Source organism: Elgaria multicarinata, chromosome 8 (genome assembly GCF_023053635.1).
Source record: "Elgaria multicarinata webbii isolate HBS135686 ecotype San Diego chromosome 8, rElgMul1.1.pri, whole genome shotgun sequence".
In the NCBI taxonomy this organism is placed as follows: domain Eukaryota; kingdom Metazoa; phylum Chordata; class Lepidosauria; order Squamata; family Anguidae; genus Elgaria; species Elgaria multicarinata.
In genome coordinates this window covers 65,391,226-65,415,095 of record NC_086178.1, presented here as the reverse complement: position 1 = coordinate 65,415,095, position 23,870 = coordinate 65,391,226, and the positions used below count along the sequence as shown (strand labels likewise).

Below are 23,870 nucleotides of genomic sequence, written 5' to 3'. Positions count from 1 at the left end.
CTTTTGCAATATTAAAGCTATTGTTATGTATTATTTTCATTATTAGCAAACCATCCCATGACAATGGATCGTGTAGAGAAGAACGAAAATAATTTTATGGTTGGGGGTCACCACAACATGAGAAACTGTATTAAAGGGTCGTGGCATTAGGAAGGTTGAGAACCACTGCATGTAGAAACCGCTGAAATTAAAGCATGGGAGCGGAGGACACACAGAAATGTTAGTTATGTGCTTCACAACTTTGAAGTCATATACATGACTAAAAGCGCCCCACCTGTAGACAATTAAATCCAGGGTCTAGAATGACTTAGCTTCACCACTGACCCTGTGGGCAGCAGGACATGAGTGAGCTTCCACCCACTTGCAGAGACAGAGAGTGAGAAACTATATTGAGTGTGTCCTGGGCCCCAACAGTTGTCAAAACTGTGATAAAGCACTTTAAAGCGGTAGTGTAGATCCTGCCCTGGAAAGGGAAAGGGCCAATCTGTTCTTCCCAGAGGTCACATATGCCTCAGTGCTAGATCTGCACTACTGCTTTAAAGTGCCTTATAACAGTTTTGACAACCATATATTGAGTGTGTCCTGGGCCCCAACAGTTGTCAAAACTGTTATAAAGCGCTTTAAAGCAGTAGTGTAGATCCTGTGATAACTATTGTGTGGCTGGGAAGTGTTGGATTTGGAACTGATCGAGATCTGGGTTTGAATACCTGCTCAGCCATGAAGCTTGCTGTGGGTGATTTTGGGGACACACACATTCATCCTAACCCACCACTGGGGCTGGATCCAAGTTTCAGGGAGTCTAGGCCAAACTGCTCCCTGGTAGTGCACCTCTTCTGTCAGTAGTCCCTTGTAGTGGTGGGCAGCAGTGGCAGTACTCACAAGTTGTCTGAGCACGGCTGGGTGGCTGGGTCTAGTCACTATTTACATTTCCCATAATTCCTCTCGTGCCCACCCCACCCTATTGAGTGTGGCCTGAATTTATTTACTTTTACAATTCAGACATTTGGGTGAGGATTAGTGGTGGGCTCTGTTGGATCCTTGGCAGCTGCCCAAGGATGCCCGGTGCTGGCCCTGCCTACCTCAGAGGGTGACAGTTAGAAGGAAAGACCATAGCTCGGTGGTAGAGCACCATGGTCCTGATCCAGGTCAGGACTCCTGCACCCACTCAGGAGTAAAAGAAAGAAAGAAAAAGAAAAGATGCAGCTGCTACATTCAGATTTAAAGTAATATCTTTTTTTGCCCCAAGTGCAGAAAATACTTTGGACCAAACAGACATTACTTTAAATCCAAATTTAGCAGCTATATCTTTTTTCTCCTATTTGTACTCTAGAATAGATGCAGGGGGACCAATTTGTAAACCCCCCAACCCTAGGATCCCAATCTGGATCCGGAACCCTGTGTCTACTCCAGGCAAAAAATGGGAAGGAATGATGTAGCCGTTAGATACAGATTTAAAGTAATGTCTGCTTTGGTTCTAAACTAGATTGACTAATGGTCTGACTCATTTTAAAACAGCTTCTTATGTTCTATTGTGTGAGCATGCAATTTGGTGACACCCATGTATATTTGCTGAGCTTATTGGGGGAGGATAGGATATAAATGTGAAATAAACTCTGGTATATGGAGAATATGGTGCAGTTGAGTAAGGAGAACATTTCCAATGTGGCAAAGCCTATTCCTTTCTAGCCGTCTTTGTGAATCCTTAATGCTTCCCTTACCCCACTGCTCTTGGATTCTACGAGACATGTAAGCCTCCTGGCGTGTTCTATACAGTTTCTCATTTTTAATATCCAATAACTTTTTAAAAATAAAATACACAGGCCAATCTTCACAATTTCATAAACTATGCGCTATATTTTAATTTTAATTAAAATCCATATTTTTGTTTGGTGAAGCTGCTTAAATGTTTCGCTTCTGATTTACACTTATCCGATTACTCCAAATATTAATCATTATGGAGAATGCACACTTCATATAGCCAATGAGAAAACATGCATAGAGTCAAGCTGGGTCATTGTTTGCTTGAAATACATTCTCAGATCTCAGAATATACACATCTAGAGCACAATCCTATCCATGTCTATTTAAAAGTAAGTCCCATTGTACCATGCTCATCAATGCATCTCAAAAAGAATATTGTAGAGCTTGAAAAGGAGCAGATAGGGCAACCAAAACAGCCAAGTGGCTGGAGACACTTCCCTGTGTAAAAAGTTACAATATTTGGGCCTTTTAGCTTAGAAAAAAAGACAAGTAAGGGAGAACATGATAAAGGTATATAAAATATGCATGTTACAGAGAAAGTATATAATGAGAGGTTTATCTCCCTCATAATATTAGAACCTGGTGTTACCATGACAGATAAAGGAAGTCTTTTAAATAAATAAATTAATGGAAGTAGTTCTTCACATAGCTCATAGTTAAACTGTGGACGCTGCTACCACAACATACAATGATGACCACCAACTTAGATGGCTTTAAAGGAGGATTAGACACATTTGGTTACTAGTCACGTTGGCTTTACATTACCTACAGTATTAGAGGCAATATGCCCTTAAATAATGGTTGCTAAAGAATATGAGTCAGAGGGTGCTTATGTTCTGCTTGGGGGGTTCTTATAGACATCTAGTTGACCACTGTGGACATAGAATGCTGTATGAGATGGGCCTTCTGTCTGATCCAGCAGGGTTCTTTTCATGTTGCTTTGTTCTTAACCTTAATTACAGAGGTGTTGCAATCAGATCTGCAATATTTGGAAGCCCCTGCATTGGAAATCTCATGGTAGAGCTGAAGACTATGGTGATCCTGACACGTTGACAAAAGAAGATGGATCTGATGGTCAAATGAATACTGGGAGAATTGTGTGCATATACTCTTATTGCACTGAAACATTGCACAACAGAGATAGAGGGGAACTCAAACCTAAACTCCTGAAACAAGTAAAAAGCAAGATGAAGCAGGTAAAATGGAATGTCCAGTGGTGTTTCAACCTGGAGTGAATAGACAGATTGCTGGAAAGGGTTGTCCAGGCAGTTCACAGGAAAATACACAGGCAACGCTTGGACAAAGGTAAAATGATCTTGATGAAAGATGTGGGAATTATGAGGAAAATGTTAGTATTCCAGCCAAGTCTTGTAGACCAAATCCATTTGACCTAAATCCTATAATGTAGACTCTGAGTCAAATTTAGCTTTTTCCTTGCATATTATGGACAACACTATACTCCATATAGAGAAGTATCTCCAATATCCAGTAGACAAGGTCCATGAAAGCGGACTGTCTATAGGATTTTATGTCTGGATAGCCTATAATCTGAGGAACATTGTCCTCAATCTGAATGTGAGCTTGAATATAGTATATACAGCTTCCCGTAGGAGCTGGCAATAATTAATTCTGAGTCAGTTGTGTATTGAACTCAATTGGGAAACCACTTTTCCCTTCTCATCTTAATGGTGACTCTTTGCCAACAGATAATAATCTAAAGATGAAGCGACATATATTTAGAAGCCAGCCTTGAGGTTCTGGCAACTAAATGTTAAAACTCCATAGTTTAAATATTAACAATTAGATGTTCTCACTCATATGACCATGATGCTTCTCTCTGAGTTCAGTCTTCTATTTAGAGAAAGGTGTCACTGAATTCTCCTGTCTCTTTCCCTCCCATGAACTCTTACACAGTTGCCAAAATAACCCCTCTTAGTAAGTGGCAGCTTTAAAAACGAGACAACAGCTGAGTTTGAAGCAGAAGTTTATCAAACGGGAGTTAGAAGCTTTGAGACTGTGGATTGGCACAGAAAGACTAGAGTGTGTTTCAAAGGGCAAAGCATTTTTTTTTTTTGCACATATTTTTGTATCCTCTGAAATTTTAATAATTCTTTTTTATTTCCTTGGATAACTTAAAGATGAATATTCAGCCTTGTGCCAGATGTTCCTACGGGGTTTATCCTGCAGAGAAGATAAACTGTATTGACCAGGTCAGTAGATATTTTTTATTCTTGTCTGTTACGAAAACTTCTGATATAATACTCTTTGGATATATAGCCTGTATCTGTTTTAATTGAACTCAGTAGAAAATATCCTAAACAATCATAACCTTTATTCATGTTGGATGAGTAGGACGTCAGAACTGAACTTTGCTAAGCATGTAATTTGGCAGAATGTTTTACATCTCTTAAAGGTTATGTGTGAGAAATGAATCTTTGACATATACCTTTTCATACAGTAAGAATAGTTGTTTATCGGACTGCCAAGAATAATCATTTAAAAGTTTTTAAAACAGGTTTAATAACATATGAAACATAAGCAACTTTCACTGTATTTTTGTCCTTGCTATTTTTAGACATGGCACAAAGCCTGCTTTCACTGCGAGGTCTGCAAGATGGTGCTAACTGTAAATAACTTTGTTAGCCACGAGAAAAGGCCTTACTGTCAAGCGTAAGTGTGTCTTTAGTCTTCTAACAAGACAACATTATGGCTCTATAATCCATTAACAGGGTCTCACTGGACTGAATTTGATGCTACCGAAGACTTGTTGAGATGATCAGCTAATTTTCCCTTCAGATTAATTTGATGCTACCGAAGACTTGTTGAGATGATCAGCTAATTTTCCCTTCAGATTAATTTGATGCTACCGAAGACTTGTTGAGATGATCAGCTAATTTTCCCTTCAGATTAATTTGCTTTAATCTCACTGTTTTTCAGAATACAGAGTTGTAGCCATATTGTAGCAATCAAAATGAAAGGCAACAACACCAAAACCCCGAAACGGTCCCATTACAGCTTAAATAACAAATATATTGTAGCATAAACTTTATGAGCTAGGGATGAGTAAATATACCTAGTTAAAGGCACTGGTGAATCCATTTTCATTCTTTTTAATGAATGAAATGGATATATTACAGTTGAATGAAAATGGATACATTACAGTTATATCCAAGAAAATGGCAGTTTAGCTTCATGACAACCCTGTGAGATAGGTTGATTAAGAGCCAAATTAGACGTAATATAGGAGATCCACTATGAGGGCTTCTCTTTTTAAAAACCAAGCAAAACAAAGCCCAAAACAAATAGCTATAGCTTTGTGTGCATGTTAACCCTTTCCCAGTATGCCATCTTCCCAATGAAAATGGAGTACCATTACTCCAAAGTTGCTGTTTGTCCTTTGAAAGGAGGCATTCCAGTGCCCAAAAACCAAAACATAGTTTTTCAAGTTGCAACTTCTTCAATGTTTTTTAAAAAGTCACCATGGCCATTTCCTCTTAAATGTGTCTTCTGCAATGAAATGATGGGGTTGTTGTTGTTTTAGTTCTGTTATTCATTTTTGTAATTAGAAATACAGCACTGATAGAATGATCATTAAAATTTATTGAGTTGTAGGCACCCACACAAAGTAAAAATGTTTATGTAAGTTGCTACTTGCATTTCTGATTGTCAGTTCAGTGTTTTAAGATGCCTGCCTGCATCTATCTATCTATCTATCTATCATGTCTACTTAAGATTGAGAATAGTTTCCTAAAATTGTATCTGCTTTCTTTTGTAGACATAATCCAAAAAACAATACATTCACAAGTGTTTTTGAAACACCAATAAATATGAATGTGAAAAAGCAGTCTGAAGCAGTAAGCGAGGTAAGACCCCTTAGGAATTAATGTGTTTTATATTAGCTGGAACATTAGCACAGCCATGTGTTTTCCTTAATCCTATATTTTCCCCCATAGCTATATGCAACTGTTCAAAGCCAATTTCACCCCTCTGCTGCTGCTTTTGTGCCATATTTCTTAATTTCATTTCTTCTCAAGTGATTCCAGCCAATTAGGGACCATGTATGTCACACGATCACATCGCAATTCATTGTAGCCATCTGAACTGGTTATGGGCATCATTAAGCACAAATGGTCCTTTGTTTACAGTGAGCACAATGGTGCCTATACTTATCACATGGGTGATCCTAGTCATTCAGAGATTTAAGTACAAAATACTTATAGAAACCTAGGGCATGGCTAGATGGGGCGATATCCCGAGGATCGTCCCTGTGCATCCACATGACGCACAGGGGATCCCAGGAGCAGGGAGGGATGATCCCTGCATTTCCCCAGGATATCGCCCTACACATTTCCCCCGCCTTTTCTCGCAGTCCCAGGATGATCCCGAGGCCGCGGGACGTGTGACCAACCAGTTTAGTCCCAACTCCTCACGAGAAAACGCGAGGAGCCGGGCACAGGGCACGGAGCTCTGCAAGTGCTCCATGCCCATCAGGGGTGTGGGGGGAGTGGGGTCGGGGCTATTTTAAAAAAAGACTTACCTTTGCGCTGGAATGCTGGTGCGCTCCAGCTCCTGTTTCTTTTTAAAAAATGGCAGCTGCGACTCCTCTTCCTCCTGGGACATTGCACACCACATGTAGACGAGGGGGACGATCTTGCGATCATAAAATTGCAAGATCATCCCCTTCCACCCCCTTGTCTAGCCATGCCCCTAGTCATTCCAAAAAACAACAACTATCCATTAAACACTGCTCTTTTGCAGTGAAGGGGAGGGCATTTTGATGCTGATGAAGATTTTTATGAAATGGGACCCTCCTTTCATCTAAGCCTTTTTCTTTTTGAAAGTTATAAAAGAATATGTTATGAAAATCTCAGTTCACTAAATTGATTTAGCTTACATTTAAACTGGATCAGCCTCAAAGCTGCCCTAAGACATTTTGCTACATAAAACAAAAGGCAAGTCCCATCCCTCCCCCCACAGCCCCAATTCCACAGGTAGAAGCGGACTGGAGTAGCACTTCAACCTTACTTCAGCACTAGCAATGGGACTGTGTTTTCCACTAAATCATGTGGGCAGCAGGCTGCCTTAGGGGGTGTAGGGCCTGCCATGAAGCATACGCAGGTATCCTCCATGTCCTTGCTATTTATTTATTTTATTTATTTATTTATTACATTTTTATACCGCCCAATAGCCGAAGCTCTCTGGGCGGTTCACAAAAATTAAAACCATAATAAAACAACCAACAGGTTAAAAGCACAAATACAAAATACAGTATAAAAAGCACAACCAGGATAAAACCACACAGCAAAATTGATATAAGATTAAAATACAGAGTTAAAACAGTAACATTTAAATTTAAGTTAAAATTAAGTGTTAAAATACTGAGTGAATAAAAAGGTCTTCAGCTGGCGACGAAAGGAGTACAGTGTAGGCGCCAGGCGGACCTCTCTGGGGAGCTCATTCCACAACCGGTGTGCCACAGAGGAGAAAGCCCTCCTCCTAGTAGCCACCCGCCTCACTTCCTTTGGTAGGGGCTCACGGAGAAGGGCCCCTGTAGATGATCTTAAGGTCCGGGCAGGTACATATGGGAGGAGGCGTTCCTTCAAATAACCTGGCCCCAAACCGTTTAGGGCTTTAAATGTCAATACCAGCACTTTGAATCGGGCCCGGACCTGGACTGGCAGCCAATGAAGTTGTAAAAGGACTGGCGTAATGTGATCTCGCCAACCAGTCCCTGTTAGTAAACGGGCTGCCCTATTTTGTACCAGCTGAAGCTTCCAGACCGTTTTCAAAGGCAGCCCCACGTATAGCGCATTGCAGTAATCCAAAGGAGAGGTTATCAGAGCATGGATAACTGTAGCTAGGCTATCTCTGTCCAGATAAGGGCATAGTTGGTATATCAACCTAAGCTGATAAAAGGTGCTCTTTGCCACTGAGTTCACCTGTGCCTCAAGTGACAGTTCTGGATCCAAGAGAACCCCCTGCCCTTCAACATGTTCCCTGCCCTTCAACATTAGCTGCTTGAAGCAGTTGACTTACTGTCTAATGGTAGGGCTGGCCCTATGCAAGCACACAAGAATTTGTTATATAGCAACTACTCTCATGCGTTGACCAAATGGATGAAATTCTGCATCAGCTCAAACACTTGGCTAGACTTCAGACTGGACTGGGCTATTCTGGACTGTGCAGGGTTCCGCTGTGGAGTTACATTGCACAGCCAGAGGATAAAACATTATTAACCTGATTCAAAGCATCCTCACAGTCCCAATGTGTGGACAGAGCTGCTGCATAAGCAAGAACCTTCACCCGCCCTCCATTTCAGTGGAGGACAGTTCCATGCAGATGCTGAAACTATAAATACAGAGCTATCCCCAACATTTAAGTGTGGCTCTTTGCACGTTAGTACACCATTTGTGCAATCAAGGCAGGATCTACACTACTGCTTTAAAATGGTTTATAACAATAGTGACAACTGTTGGGGCCTAGGACACACTCCGTATACAGTTTTCAAACCATTTTCGAAGTGTCATATCCTGCTTGGTGTAGATCTGGCCCAAGTCCCCATAAGGGGATTATGTTTAGGGTGACCACATGAAAAGGAGGACAGGGCTCCTGTATCTTTTAACAGCTGCATAGAAAAGGGAATTTCAGCAGGTGTCATTTGTATATATGGAGAATGTGGTGAAATTCCCTCTTCATCACAACACTTAAAGCTGCAGGTGCCCTACCCTCTTTTAAATCTGGTCACTCTAGTATAGATCCTGTAGCTTTAACTGTTGTGATGAAGAGGAAATTTCCCCAGGTTCTCCATATATACAAACGACAGCTGCTGAAATTTCCTTTTCAATACAACTATTAAAGATACAGGAGCCCTGTCCTCCTTTTCATATGGTCACCCTAATTATGTTACAATACTGAAAACCAAAGGTTAAATCTCAGGCTTATTTTCTGTACATTTTAAAATCATGGTTATACTCACAAAAGGAGAATCAGAAAGACTTTCAGCTAAGTAAGTATTGCAAGACCTCTTAGTGGTTTCCCTAGCTAATATGCCACTGAAAATCCACATTCTTCCTCACCCAAAAAATAAAATAAAATGCTGATCTGAGGTGTGGAAAGCACATTGGGTTCAGTCAGAGGAGTTCATGCAAACGTTTTCTGTAGCTTTGTTTCACAGTCCAAGCCTTCCTTTGAAATTTCGTTTCAATTGAACCAGAAAACTCAAAGGAAAACTCTGCTGAAACTGTCGAGTCTTTGACACTAAACCAGAGAGTGTCTGCAGATTCATTAGAATCTGAACTCGGGTTCGCTAAACAAAAAAAGGCTTTTCAAACCTCTGATGAACCTGGTACTTAGATCTTAGTGTTTAACAAAAATATAAAGTCGAGGAAGTTTTACATGGTTGCATTGGGTAAATTTGGTGAAATGTCAGGCAGCTGCTAGAATTTCCCCACCCTTCAGTTTGAAGCTGCAGGAAAGCCTCTGAAATACTTCTGTGCTTTCAAAATTTGTTACTGTGCTCCCAATTACAATGCTCCAAATTTCCTAATTTAAACATCTATATCTCGTCCCAGTTTTCATAGCAGGAATGGGAAGCACTTAGCACAATCCTTTGCATCCTTACTCAGAAGTAAGTCCTTCTGTGTTCATTGGGGCTTACTCCCAGGTAAGTGTACACAGATTGAATACCTAATGTATGATAAGAACAGGGTAACAATATTCTATTTTGTATGCAAAATATTTTCCTTACAGCTTAATTAGCCTTTCTTCTATATTGTTCTTTCCCAAGATAATTCTTAGAATTTCAGATATACTTAGAAAAACAAAACTCCAGATCCTGTGACATCCCAAACTCAATATATAACAACAGCAACATTTCCTTTAATACTGGGCATGACAGAATTGCTCTGGAACGACTCTGGGATTAATAGCAATTTCTATTTCTGTTTGATGGCAGTGATAGGAGATCCTGTTACTTCCAGTATATGTGTGTGCTAGAAAAATCAGATTGCTTTCCCTTCCTTTTGTCACCTAAAAAAACATCCTGTTCCTTTCAATCACAAAGGGAAGTTTGAGGCCCAATGAAAAGTTTATAAGAGCTGGTTTTCACATTGATATTTTGTAATTTGTACACAAGAGATTCATTTTGGGAGGCTGATACAAACACTGAGAAGTCAATACATTCTCAACTTCCTGTATCAGAATCAAATGGTAAAGTGTTGCAGAAATTCATGTGTGATTTTATCCCTTTTTTCATACCAATAGTAATGGGAGCACCCATTTTTGCTTGCAGTGTAGTAGTCCCATTTGTCTCTCTCCAAGAATGTGAGCTCATGGGCTTTTCCAGACAAGGCATTTTTCCTACACTTGCTATTCCTACTCAGTTGTTTATGGGTTCTTTAAATGCCACCATGGCCCTCCAGGTTCGCTTCTGTGTCTAACCAGCACTTTCAGCAAGTCTGTTTAGAGCAGGGTAAATGCAGCATTTAATTGTGAAAGCAAAAGAGTGATTTCCTCCTATATTTGCACTATTTTGCTATACCATAGTACCACCTAGAGGTTATGTAGTGGAAAGCAGGAGAGAAAACACTCCCTATGTAGTGCCCAGATATCAGTTCTGTGATGAAACCAAAAGTAGATGCTGTGGATTAACAGCCAATTAAAAGCCTCATGTAGAAAAGCTGTTTAGCTCATCCCTAAATCTCCCCCATCTTCTGTCTAACCTTTCTGCTTTTTCCCATGAGAGTTCAGCTATTAGCCCAGGCCATTTCACCAGCAGTTCACCCCTCCTGATGGAGCGACACCACTGCCTATTATTCATCAGGCAGAGGGAGAAAGAAAATTATTTTAATTTCTCCAATATTTGGGGCTTCATCCAATGGGTACTCTTTCATAATCCACCATCTTGGGAAGTCCTCCTGTGCAGTTCACCCTTGGGTCTCCCAGTGGGGGAACTGTGTCCTTACTTTGGTTATTTAACCATGTTCTCTCTGTATTCTTTTGAAGGCTTTTATTATATGGCATGCCTCATTAGGTACACAGCTTGATCTGTTGCACTAATTTTTGTTAAATGGGAGAAGTGCTTTACCACCCTATCCACTTGTGTGATACTTTGAATGTGAAACTAAAGAAGATACTAGGTTTGAAGTTCATGATAATGTAAACATCTGAGGAAAGGAAACCTATTTGTAGTAAGCACTGAAAAAATATGCATCTGTCTCATGCTACACCAAATTCATAGAATCATAGAATAGCAGAGTTGGAAGAGCCCTATAAGGCCATTGAGTCTAACCCCCTGCTCAATGCAGGAATCCACCTTAAAGCATCCCTGACAGATGATTGTCCAGCTGCCTCTTGAATGCCTCTAGTGTAGGAGAGCCCACGACTTCCCTAGGTAATTGGTCCATTGTTGTACTGCTCTAACAGTCAGGACTTTTTCCTGATGTCCAGCCGGAATCTGGCTTCCTGTAACTTGAGCCCATTAGTCCATGTCCTGCATTTTGGGATGATCGAGAAGAGATCCTGGCCGTCCTCTGTGCGACAACCTTTCAAGTATTTCTATGGCTAAATATGGAAAAATGAATATTTGAGACAGAATTTCCCTTTTCACATTCAATTTTTTTGATCTTCAACATTGGTGTTTATAGGAAGTAGATTTCCTCTTAAAATCTTTTAGTACCTTTATATGGGATATGAAAGTGGACATTCAGCTGTAACTTTTTGGTTTTGTTGCACTACATGAGGAGCATTTCCTTTTCTGCTTTTCTATTATGTCACCTTTAAATGGCATTGTGGTATAGCAGAATAGTGCAAAAACACAAGGAGAAAATCACACTTTCTTTCGCCTCATTTTCACTGCTCTAAAAAACCTTCCTGAAGTGAAACTAAAGGGTCATGACATTGTCTAAAGAACCTGTAAACAACCATGAGTAGGGAATGATGAGCGCATGATAAATGCCTCACGTAAAAAAGCCCACAGTCCTCTAAAATATGCTTCAGAATATCATTTTCCATGTCTAGTTTTCAGGAAATTTCTCAAAATATGACATTCCAAAATATGACATTCTTGATTTTGAAGGTCAATGGCAGGTTCTTGAATCAAAACATCATCAAAATGGTCTTTGAAACTTAGGCATAAGTTCTACTAAACGGGTTTTAGTTTTAATATTTTGATTCCTAAAATGTGCGAAGATTTTGGAGCAAAGACTATTTGAAGTACACCATGCAGATTGCAGAGCCTGAAAATTCATCCTGGTTCTGTGATATTAGTTGCCATAAACTTTCAAGTGATGCTCATGTGTTTATTTTATATTCATAACTGCTAAGTCTGTTTGTTTATGCAGATTAAGTATCGAGAAGAGGGTGAGAAGTTCAAATCTGTTTTTCACTGGGATATGAAATCCAGAGATACAGAAACTGCCCGGAAAATACAACTAAACAGTCAGGTAAGAGACCTGTCTCAAGAGCACATGTGCTTGTGGACATTGAGATGCTGTAGAACCCTTTAGTTTCATACATGTTGCCTTTTATGAATTCATATTTATGAACTTTTGCATCAGAGATGGGGAACTTGAGGCCTTCCAGATGGTGTGGGCTGCAGTCCTCATCATCCATGACCATTGGCTGGACCATTGGCCATGATCATGACCATTGGCTTCCATGACCATGACCATTGGCTTCCAACAACTTTTGGAAGGCCATGGTGTAAACCTCATTCATTCGTATGAGGATGGCACCAGGAGAATACATCACAGCTCAGGCTAAACATGACCTGGCCTGGGACGCTGGTGCTGAAAATCTGATGCACCTTCATATAAATGCTCAGCATGGTGTAGAGCAGCATTTCCCAAACTGGTGCCCTCCAGATGTTTAGACTTCAACTTCCATCAGCCCCTTCCGCCCCAGCATAGCAGCAATCCTTTATCCACTTACCTGGGAGTAAGCCTTGTTGAACTCAATGGAAATTACTTCCGAGTAGACATGTATAGGACTACACTGTTGTTTTCATTTATGTCTCAACATAATCTTCAGTATTTCTTGGCTAGAAAAAGAATTCTATTAACACAGAAAGAAAAACAGAAAATAGCCTCATCTCATACAGAAAATAATTCAGAAAGGAAATAAAGCTCCTGGTCAACAATGAATTTTGCTTGCAGGCTTATATTTAGTGGCCCCACTTTATAGCAACCTGCAAAAGACTGGGCTGGGCTCTAAAGGTTGCTGATCCTTAAAGAGCAGTAGCAGTGGAGTTCTTCAAGTGAAAAGGCATGGCTGTACTCATTCATTAAGCTGTCTTGCAATTGCATTACATTGCCATTATGGCCAGACGCTCTGGGCACATAGGATTAGGGTTAGGATGTAACTTTTTTCTGGGTCTGACACCCAGAATATAAATTCAAATGATTTTTTAAAAGAAAGCCAATGGTTTCACTGTGTTTGGGAGTAAGGTACCACAGTTTCATGTGCAGCAAGTAGATGCAAAAGTGAAGGGAATCGCTGGGAGCATTTCCCTTGCAACCATGTTTGAATGTCAAAATCCTTTTCAAAAGCCCAAACATATTCCAGAAGAGTTGGTGTAGGATAGACTGAAGAAAAGGATGTGGTCATATCCAGGCACACATTTAATGAGTTGGTTGGAGACTGAATCTCCTGACCTTTAGAGATGTAGTTCAAAGTTTGTACCACTGTGTCCATTTCTCGTTATATAACCATTTCTTTTTAGGAAGCCTACCATGCTGGATATGAAGGAGGCAAATCCTGGTACTCAGAAACCATCCCAGATTCAGACATGCTCAGAATAGCTCAAGCACAGAACACTCTTTGTGATGTAAGTGAGCCTACATTTTGTGTCGGATCTGTTTATGGGGGAAATATTCTTAGGCATGGATCCTAAGACAGGTTAAGGAAGTTTGTGGAAGGAAAGTTTCCCATCCTTTCCTCTCCACCGGTCCGAAAAAAGCTTTTCTGGAGGCTCATGGGGCCGTCCTGAACAGTGTGGGACTGGGCATGGGACCAGGGTAGGGTAGGCCCAAGACATTTTACTGCCTGAGGCAAAGTACAAGTTGGCGGCCCTCCCATTCCTAGGACCAAAGCTGACCAGATTGGCCATTGAATCTGACACTGCAATTGGTCAGCATCTTCCACTGCACCTGGGAACAGCAAGCTAACTTAGGGGGTGCAGGTACTAGCCACACGGGACACAGGACAGTGCCCTCCAACACCTTGCTGCCTCTTCCTGCCCTGCATGGAGAGGGGCTGTTGGAGGAAGGGAAAATCACAGAAAATGGTGAATAATATCAGTCCGATTTTGGGCAGTTCTCCCCTTCCCTAGAAGCCCTTCACACCCCATGCCACATTGTTCAGGAGGCACTCCAGAGAGGTTTTTCCTGGGTGCAAATGGCTGAAGAGGAGAGGAAGGGAAACTTCATGGACAAAACACACACACTTTCATTGGCACCACTGGAAGTCCCCCACTTTTTTTAGCCCTCGTGGTGGTAGTGATGGTGGGGAATTTGGGGAAGGAAACTGTCTGGATGGTTTAAACCTCCTTTAGCCACATGTGGTGGTCCCAATCCAGATCAGCCCTCTGTGAGATAACACTAAGGTAAAGAATATTGTGAGGTTCAGCTGCATGCTACGTATTTAACATAGCATATTGGTTAACCTCGGGAAATTAAAATTGCTCCTTGCAGCCGAATCTTATGTACATTTACCAAGTATGCAGTTGCATCAGGTTTGAGGAACTTTCTCCTAAGTAATCACGCAGTCATAGTGGAAAAGGTAGAATACCAATAAATTAATATTAGGGGAATTCTTTTTATGGACAATGTTTACGGACACCAATCTTTGTTTCTCCTAGATGAAATTTCAAGATGAATATGAGCAGCCGAAGGGAAAAGGCAGTTTTCCTGCTTTGATCACGCCAGCTTATCAGATAGCAAAGAAGGCCACTCAGCTATCCAGTAATGTGAGTTCTTGGGGACATAATTCAGGGGAGAGCAGTACAGTGCAGCAGCATTCATAGCAAGGGCCAAGGGCCCATGCTCCCTTTTTTATTATTTAAATGATTTTTAGGCTATTTTTAAGAATAGAACCCTCTCATGGTGGGACACAAGATAAAAACAATACTGCACTATGCAAAACAAACTGGTCTGAAAAACAGGGTTTCAACAGGGAGTATTCCCTTACCCCCTACTTAATAGTACTTCTTTCCTCTTTAATTCAGTCATAAGTTTAACTGTCTTTATCGATTGATGTATTTCCTAGCTGGCCGCTTCCTTCTTAGAGCATAATATCCTTAACAGAGCAGCAGGCTATTTTAATTAACAATATACATGCAATGTATGATATGAGATAAAAAAAGTACACAAAGTTATTCAAAGAATAGCATAAAATGCTTTAACATAAATTGAAAATGAAAACATGTTGAGATTGTTATTGATTAAACGTGCTGGGCTAGTGGTGGGTTTTTTTGTTTTGTTTTTAAAAAGCTGTTTTCATCCAAATAAAAATTTCAACGTTTCCATCGAGTTTAAAGTCATTCCGTTAAATTTAATAGGCTTCTGGATTGAGGTCTTTAATACATTTACTCCCCCGCCCCATTGCTATTTCCTTGTTATAAAATAAACATCTTTGGCAACTGGGGTTTGGAGTAAATTAAACCACAGTAACAGTATTTTGACAAATAAGGTTAGAATGTGTTGTCATTCCAGCCTCTTTTCATCAATCCAAGGTGCTACTTCCTTTGCATTTGCAACGAAGGAATTTATATTCAGGGCCAAATCTTGTGAAACATTGATTAGCATTCCTAAAGATCATCTATTTTCTTGCCTTTTGATTCTGGATGGCAAGAAATAAGGTGGCAGTTCGTAATAGCATTCAAATATTCTTTGTCTCTACTTCTTCCCGTAGGTGGAATATAAACGAGGGCATGAAGACCGTGTTTCCAAATTCACCAGTGTTGTGGATACGCCAGATATACTCCATGCAAAGGCTGGGGGAGAGCTCATGAGTGACGTAAGTAGAGCAGAAAAAGAAATCAGTTCGATCGCACGCACGCACACCCACCCACACCCCTACATACCCAGGGCTGCCCCTTTTTACATCTGCAGCTATATGACTTAAATTCTTTTGATTTTTCCAGTCAAAATACACCGAAGAGTATGAACAACAGCGAGGCAAAGGCAGCTTCCCTGCTATGATCACTCCAGCTTATCAGATTGCTAAACGAGCCAATGAACTAGCCAGCGATGTAAGTTTCAAAAGCATGGTCTATATCAGGGGTGTTGAACCTCAGGCCTGTTGGCCAAATTAACCCCCACCCCCAAGGGCTGTGCCCCTTTCTTTTAACTTCCAATCATTTGGTGGTTTCCTGAATTCCCCCCCTAAAAGGTTGAAACATCAGTCCTCAGGCTTCGTTACTGGCAGTAAGAGTTTTAAGATAAAATATACTGGTATTTTGCCCTGCCTCTTTTGCCTTTGGCCCAAAGAATTGATCCCTAAGAGCTTTTCTGAGATTGAATTCAGCCCACAGGCCAAAAAATGTTCAAAATCCCTGTTCTATTAGTAATCATATATTGAAGCCAAATCTGTACTGTGTTTGACAAAGTTAAGACTACAGTGCAGCTGCACTAACACACATTAGCTCTAATGCAAATTAGTGTAAAACATACACACCCAGTGAAAAAGAATTCCTCAAGTCCATGGAATTTGCATGATTCGGAAAAAGCCAGTCCGCTGCAGGATCTGCAGGCCAAATTCTCAGAAATCCAAATTCATTTAACATCCCTAGCCTTGCATATTTTACAAGCTCCAGTTCCCATATGTATCTCCTTGCAGAAGGCCACCTTGAGGATGTTAAATTCACACAAAACTCTTCTAGATCATGGTACCAAATTAAGGTGGTTTAATTCCCTTTTGATTTTATCAGGATTGTCAGGGTAGCTTGTTTTGTATAGATGCTTCTGTCTGATTTTGAGGTATTACCGTATTATTGTAAGATTGGGAGTTTGGATAGGAGAGCATTAATGGAGCCAGAAGTACTGTTAGGGACTGCCTTAATGGCCCTAGCAGAGTTGGAAAGTGTCTTCTTTGTTAGGTACATTACAGATAAATACCCCACAATGTCTAAGAATCAACTGGAGATTCTTCTGGAAAGTAAGAGCCATTTTCTCTCCACCACCACCCTCACCCTCACCATACAGGGACTTGGGATCTTGTAATCTCACTGTCTGTGTAAAAAGGTTTCAGTTTGAATCAGAGAGACTCTGGATCGGTTTGTACCTTGCATCAGGCCATAGGTTATTGGAGGGTTGTTTCCATTTCCATCGAGTCATGCCACCGGGGTTCAGATGACATAGCAAACCAGGGGTTGAATATTCAAAATGGCCACCATCATGCACCACAACCCACTGTGACTTAAATAAGCCATAGTGGGCTCCAGTGATCATGTGAACCTGGTCACAGGAATCTGAATTTGGGCTCCTGCCAGTATCTTAGGGTGCTGTTGGTATCCTGGAGATCTGATGTGGAAGCAGTGGACTTTGCTTGTTTGCCAGAGTACTTAAGCTGTGCCTCCACCTTTGTTCAGCCTGTATCTTTGTAATGAACTCAAATATGACAAAAATGTCAATAACCTCCATTGACATCCTTCCAAAGGAAACCAAACCTGGCTAAGGGCTGTATCCCTGGAATTTCTTGCTATTTGCATATGTGACAAATAGCAAAAACACCACTGTGGAATATGTTGGGGAAGGGAAGGAGAAGCGATATGCTCTTTTTTAAAAAAAACATTTTAGCTTTTGCTTTGCCATTTTATTGTATGCCACTTTGCAATTTCTATGGGAAAATGAAGTCTTTAGGCTTTAAAAGCAATCAAATCTCATTTATTTAGGTTGTAAGACCAGCAGAATAAATCCATCCTTTTACCTTCCTTGCTTTTAGGTTAAGTATCATCAAAGATATGAAAAAGAGATTAAGGGAAAAGCAAGTCACTGTGATGGTGCCTCAAAAGAAAATCTAGATCAATTTAGTCAGGTAAGAAGCAAAGCAAATGCATTAACCTCTACTCTATAGTTAATGGTTTGGATCCTAATGACTATTACCATAAGTCTCTTGCAGAACAGGAATCCTCCCTTGCATATTCCTCCACCCCCAAGAGCCAAACTGCACGTTATGTTAATCAGTGCTGCCTCCAGATTTTGGAGGGCCCTTGGGCAAGACACCCTCAGTGAATCTGCCTTCTCCCACCCAACAACACCAGCCGTTGTTGCTCCTCATCCTCTCTCATCATTGCTATTGTCTGCTTGCCAGACACAGAACCAGTGAACAAGTAGGCATTGACAGCTACAATTTATCCTCATTGCCACTGTTGTCTGGGCCCAAGTGAGAGGCAGGTGAACAAGCAGGTTGCAATGGTGAAAAGTAGAAGCAACTTTAGGGTGTTCTTGTCAGTGGGCCCCTACTGCGGTGAGGGCCCTCAGCAAGTGTCCAACCATGCAAACCCTTGACATCAACAAATATTCTCCATTATCGCCAGTGGAGGGTTGGAAGATCTCTGGAAAGGCATGGAGAGTGGTGTGGGGAATGAGAAGGAGAAATCACACATGTCTTCCTTTTACGCTAGGACCTTGTTGCATACCAGCCAATGTTTTTAATAAATTATACTGAGAACTAACGTCCAAAACATTATTTATATATTTATTTGTTATTACATTTCTATACCGCCCAATAGCCGGAGCTCTCTGGGCGGTTCACAAAAATTAAATTTCCCTTCATATAACAAAATGAAAGAAGGATTTCACCATATTCTCAACAAGAATGTGATAAATTTCTGATTCTTTTTACTATTGTGCTCAATGTCACTTCATGATTAGTTAAGGCTAGTTAAGACTTGTTTCCTTTATCCCATGCTGGCATGACTTATCCTCTTAGTTTGTTGTTAGTTAGAAGTGCTATATAGACCAATCAAAATGCACTTTTTATGGTGGAAAAAGTATGAACAGTGAGTGAAATGAGGAGAAAAATACACTGATTTGTGTCATCTAGCAAATATAACGCAGCATTATTAAAGTTATGGCTTGAAATATAAGCTATCAGATATTTTAAAAAATAGTATTATAGGTATTATATTTGATTGTGTTTTCAACTCTGCCTCATGTCTGCCTCAATGTCTGCTAGTTAGAAAGTCTGGTGATGAGTCAGAGAGGTACAAATCTAAAGGGGTAATCCTATGCATGTTTACTATACATGCATAGGATTGCACCCCAAATAACACACAAATACATAAATAATAATTACTGTATTTCTCCAGGATTATATGGATGAATATGAAGAGCACAGGGGGAAAGGGAGCTTTCCAGCTATGATCACACCAGCGTATCTAAATGCTAAGAAGGCAAACGAATTGGTCAGTGATGTAAGTATGAAACATGAGATCTTAGTCAACATGGACCAGATGCAAGAAGTTGCTTGTTATAACTAAAAGGTTCTCTGGTGTCATATTATTTGAGCAACTAATAGGAACCTATAAAAGGAGTAGGACTGTTTAGGACTCTAAGCTGCTCTTGTGACACATCCAGTGATGCCAGATATGACTGTTTCTATTCTGACCGAGAAGGCTATTTTAATAAAGCCCCCAAATGGAAGTTCTGGTATGTGCTTGTCTGAAAAATCTGATGATTAAATAATTTCTTCTGAATGGGGATTCACTGCAGAGATTTCAAAACAAACGAATAATCACAATATTCGTTTTCTGTGTAAGTACAAAAACAAATAATCATTTCTATAATGACCAGGATACAAAGAACTGCACAACTTGGTCCTCATACCCAAGGGAGACGGCATTGGTACAGCTAAATTGCAAGGACATTTTTGAAAGATGCACCTGGGCATGTCTAAGTTCAGTAGAGCACCTAAAGTAGCCTTTTGCACTGTGGTCACATTCTTTAGATACATTTATCTGAGAACCTAAGAACACCAGAAGAGTCATGCTGGATCAGACCAAGTCCAACTAGTCCAGCATTCTGGTCACACAGTGGCCAACCAGGTGCCCATAGGAAAGCCCACAGAATATCTCTTACAAGTTTATGCCATTTATCTATATCGACCACCCAAATTGACCTATCCTTGCTGGGGACACTGGCATCATCTGTCACCCTTCACTCAGAATTCCCTCTACCCACTAAGCTTAGCCGCAATCCTCACAGTAGCTGAGGGAAAATGTTTTTCCTCAGCGAAATATATATTGCTATGAGCAACTCCAATTTGGGGGTGATAGGCAATTATGGGCAATTAGCTTTACAAAAGTTCTGCTCCTGGTGGAGATGAAAACTGCTAGAACGGGTTTGCTGATGTGGATCTACACAGCTGCCTAATTTTGAGACTCCATTTGTTCCCATGGCTATGGGGATTGTCATGATGAGTACCTGCACTTCAAAATTTACCACTACACCACTGGATCCAATATTCAATTAATTTACTCAAAGAGCTAGCATTGAGGTGACTAACGTTCATCTAACTTCATCTCAGAAAATGTATGTAAGTCAGAAACCATAACAAAAGAAGTAGGTAAACAGACCATAGACTCATGAATCACTGAGCCTGTTCACATGTAATGACAACCTGCGAGAAGCGCCTCCCCCTCTTCTACTTTTACCTCACAATCCATGATTGGCTCCTTCATGCGTTGTGGAGCATGATGTGCGAACCTGGATTGATGGGTTGTTTAGGGGCTAACCCAGCTGTTAACTCATGGTTTGTTGTTGATATGGCGGTTGAGAGTTAAACTTCCCTTCCTCCAGCTTTTATTGACTTCCATCCTGGCTATGGTTGACCCTTATGTACAAGTTTCAAAAGCATGGTTACAGTCATGTCCAGTTTGACACTACGACCCTGTTCAGATGACACACTAAGCCATGGTGATTTAGCACTTTGAGCTAAACATTATGGCTTATTGCGTTGTGTGAATCATAACTTAATGTGTTGTATGAACCATTCCTAACTATGGTGGCTACATAACCATGGCTTAAACACACTCACTAACCATAAGCTGCAAAAGAGTTAGTGCCCTAACCATGGCTTAGTGTGTTGTCTGAACAGGTCCAATCTGACTTTCTTTGTGCACATTCAAGCTGTTCCTTTTTCTACCATACCCACTTGCAATCAAGAACACTGGAAGGTTTGTATATGTGAATTGGAAGTAGATTGACTACTAAGGGAACATCCCCAGCCATTAGCTCCCATAGAGGAAATTAATTAGCAATTGATCCTTACATTGTCCTTTGAGGCTATTGCATCATGTCTTTTTGTCCTTTTTTTTTAATATATAGATAAAATACAAGAAGGAATTTTCAAAGATGAAAGGAGCAGCCCACTATCATTCTCTTTCAGCCCAAGAAAACCTAGTTCTTAAACAAGCCCAAGACGTGAACAAACTATACAGTGAGGTAAGAAGGTCAAATAATATCCTGATATGAAATCTAGAGAACAACTATTGGCATTTAAACTATGGCATTTAACACAGTGCAGCTACTGAGTTATGATATGAACGGTTGATAATATTCTTTAGGAAAATTCCCCGTTTTGAGTACAACCTCCCCAACCTAGTACCTTCTAGATTTCCAAGCTACAACCTTCATCCTGATGAAAGTTGTAGTCCGACACATCTGGATTGCACCAGGTTGGTAAAGGCTGATCTAGCATATTTTTAGCCCCAACTACTTACACCTTCATGATTTTAAATTAGAAGAGGGAAGGCCTTTGCAGAAGAAATGAATACAAAGTAAAACTGCAGAGCCTTTGCCAAAATGTGTGATATTGGTGGATTGTTCTGGGCTCAGGTTTTGTCATGATATGACAGTTGGGATGTTGCGAGCATGTCCTAGTAAAATGTTGGAGAATATGCATTTGATGACAGCTTAGTGATGCATGATTCTATGCCCGCCTTATCAGACTGTGGCAGCCATCATCTGGAAGTGGCTTGCCATCCTGGGCCTGAAGGGAGAGTGCCTGGGTTGGCTGCCTCAGTTACTAGGCCCTATCAGGAGCAAGAAGGGAAGGAGGTCGCAGCTCTGGTCAAAAGGCATGCTAGGAGTTGTAGTTTTTGTTTTCTGTGGGGACAAGGAAAATCATGGTGACAACTTCAAGATGGCCCTAGTCAGGCGGTAAGGGGGAGGGAGAGAGAGAAGAAAAGAAACTAATTTGTTTTAAAGTTACCTCACAGGCCTAGGACAGGTGTACCTTGCAGGGTTGTTGTGTGGGTAAGAGAGGGGGAAATGAATTTAATTTGTTTAAAGGTTAACTCACAGGCTTAGCACTGATCTGCTACTTTAAGATAGTGGATCCGCTTCCCCACTATACGTTATTCAGATATCTGGGCAATGCCGGGTATATTTTGAAAACGTATTTTTAGGTTTGCATCTTTTTTAGCTGGTAGAAAGGGTGTTGTGTGTCCTGATTGCTTTTGAAGTTTAGACAGCTGCTCTGGCCAAGGAATGATGGGAGGTGTAGGCTTTTCAGGTAAAACAAAAAATGTGGTTTATCATGAAGCTCTAATTTAAAATATAGTCCTTATTAGCACAATTTCCCATTTATTCTAACAAAACAATTTACTAACTCAACCAAACTAAAAAAAATAACCATCCTACAGATGAATAAATTGCATAGAAATGTATTATATATCAAATGTTATAAACATTATTCACGGATCCAAGCAACTGCATATCAGCTAGTGTACAGAATTCTCAGCAAATCCAACATCTGAACACGGGTGTGTTTGTCTCCTTTGCTTTTTTTTGCATAGCCATATTCAGTCTCATGATAAACAGTCCCCTGTTTCTCTTATTGCCAGAATATTGAATATATTTTCACTTCTCACTGTTGTAAATTCTGATTTTTTTTCCAGGTGGAATATAAGAAAGATCTGGAGAACAGCAAAGGCCACAGTATTAACTACTGTGAGACCCCTCAGTTCAGGAATGTTAGCAAGATCGCAAAATACACCAGTGATGTAAGTTGTTAGTCGCTTGCATGCAGTTTTGTGACAGCTTAGTTTAGTCGCTGCTGGAATCACCGTTCGTACATATGTGAATTCCAGATAAGAGCAGGAAGCCTGGGTAAAAGCAGCACTGGGAGTCTGAATATAAAAAAAAATCTTTGCAGGAGAAGGAGATTACATACAATTCATTGCTAATCCAGTCAAACAATGCCTGTTAATTGTTAATGCTAACTGTCTCATCTTTAATTTAATTTATCTCTTATGTTTGTTTCTTAATGGCCTCTTATACTACCAGGTAACCTCAGTCAACAGAGTTTGGGTTGCAAACTATAGAGCAAGTTGTCTGCTTATAAATGCAGGTATAAGAATAGCCTTTTGTTACCCAGTGAATTATATTTCTGCAGTTGTATTAAACACTCTAGCCTTTATGAACAGAAGGTGTCAGAATAGCTACACTGCTCTTGGAAGAATATGTTTTCAAAAGCCTAAAGTCCCATTAAAATCAATGGAATTTAAGAATTAAACTTGACATTAAAAATCTCAAGTGTAGACATTCATGTGTAGGACACAAAAGAGCCAAAATGTGCTCAAAAGCTATAAACAGTTAGCCTTAATTGCTCTCTACACAGACTTGTAAAGCAATAAAGTTGATTTGCTTTCTAAAGTATGCTCTTTTGTTCATTGAGCAAAACATGGTCAATTGAACATTGACTTTGTCTGTTTCTAATAGACACTAAATAAAATGAAGGCACTAAAGTAAAGTAAAGAGACAGGACTGTTCTTTTCAAATAGGAAGAGTCCTAGTTGTTCTAATTAGCTATATATCGCCATGTTATGTTTTATTTTCTTTGTTGCAATATCAAAAAGAAACTCTCATGTCTAAGAGGAGATTTGTTTTTCTGTGCAGCTCAAATACAAAGAGCATTACCAGAACCAGAAAGGTCATTATGAAGGAGTTGGCATGGACCGGCGGACGCTGCATGCCATGAAGGTTGGCAGCTTGGCAAGCAATGTAAGTTCTTTGAACTCGAGTTGTCGTAAATGCTTTGACCATATGCTATTTCAATATGGCATCTCTGCTTTGCAGCATGGTCAAATGAAGGGTAGCCATAAGGTT

General features: G+C 40.3%; 1 protein-coding gene across 2 annotated transcripts in view; it reads left to right on the top strand.

Moving 5' to 3' along the window:
* The first annotated feature begins 3,664 nt into the window (after window positions 1–3,664).
* Window positions 3,665–23,870, top strand: part of NRAP (nebulin related anchoring protein) — a 66,932-nt gene continuing 46,726 nt past the window's right edge. For both annotated transcript variants that reach the window (XM_063132683.1, XM_063132682.1), the window contains exons 1-13: window positions 3,665–3,971; window positions 4,337–4,431; window positions 5,537–5,624; window positions 12,102–12,203; window positions 13,481–13,585; window positions 14,618–14,725; window positions 15,670–15,774; window positions 15,902–16,009; window positions 17,701–17,793; window positions 19,070–19,174; window positions 21,087–21,203; window positions 22,661–22,765; window positions 23,661–23,765. In XM_063132683.1, the coding sequence (XP_062988753.1) occupies window positions 3,900–3,971; window positions 4,337–4,431; window positions 5,537–5,624; window positions 12,102–12,203; window positions 13,481–13,585; window positions 14,618–14,725; window positions 15,670–15,774; window positions 15,902–16,009; window positions 17,701–17,793; window positions 19,070–19,174; window positions 21,087–21,203; window positions 22,661–22,765; window positions 23,661–23,765 (1,308 nt within the window). In that variant the 5' untranslated portion in view covers window positions 3,665–3,899. The remainder of the gene's footprint in view (window positions 3,972–4,336; window positions 4,432–5,536; window positions 5,625–12,101; window positions 12,204–13,480; window positions 13,586–14,617; window positions 14,726–15,669; window positions 15,775–15,901; window positions 16,010–17,700; window positions 17,794–19,069; window positions 19,175–21,086; window positions 21,204–22,660; window positions 22,766–23,660; window positions 23,766–23,870) is intronic.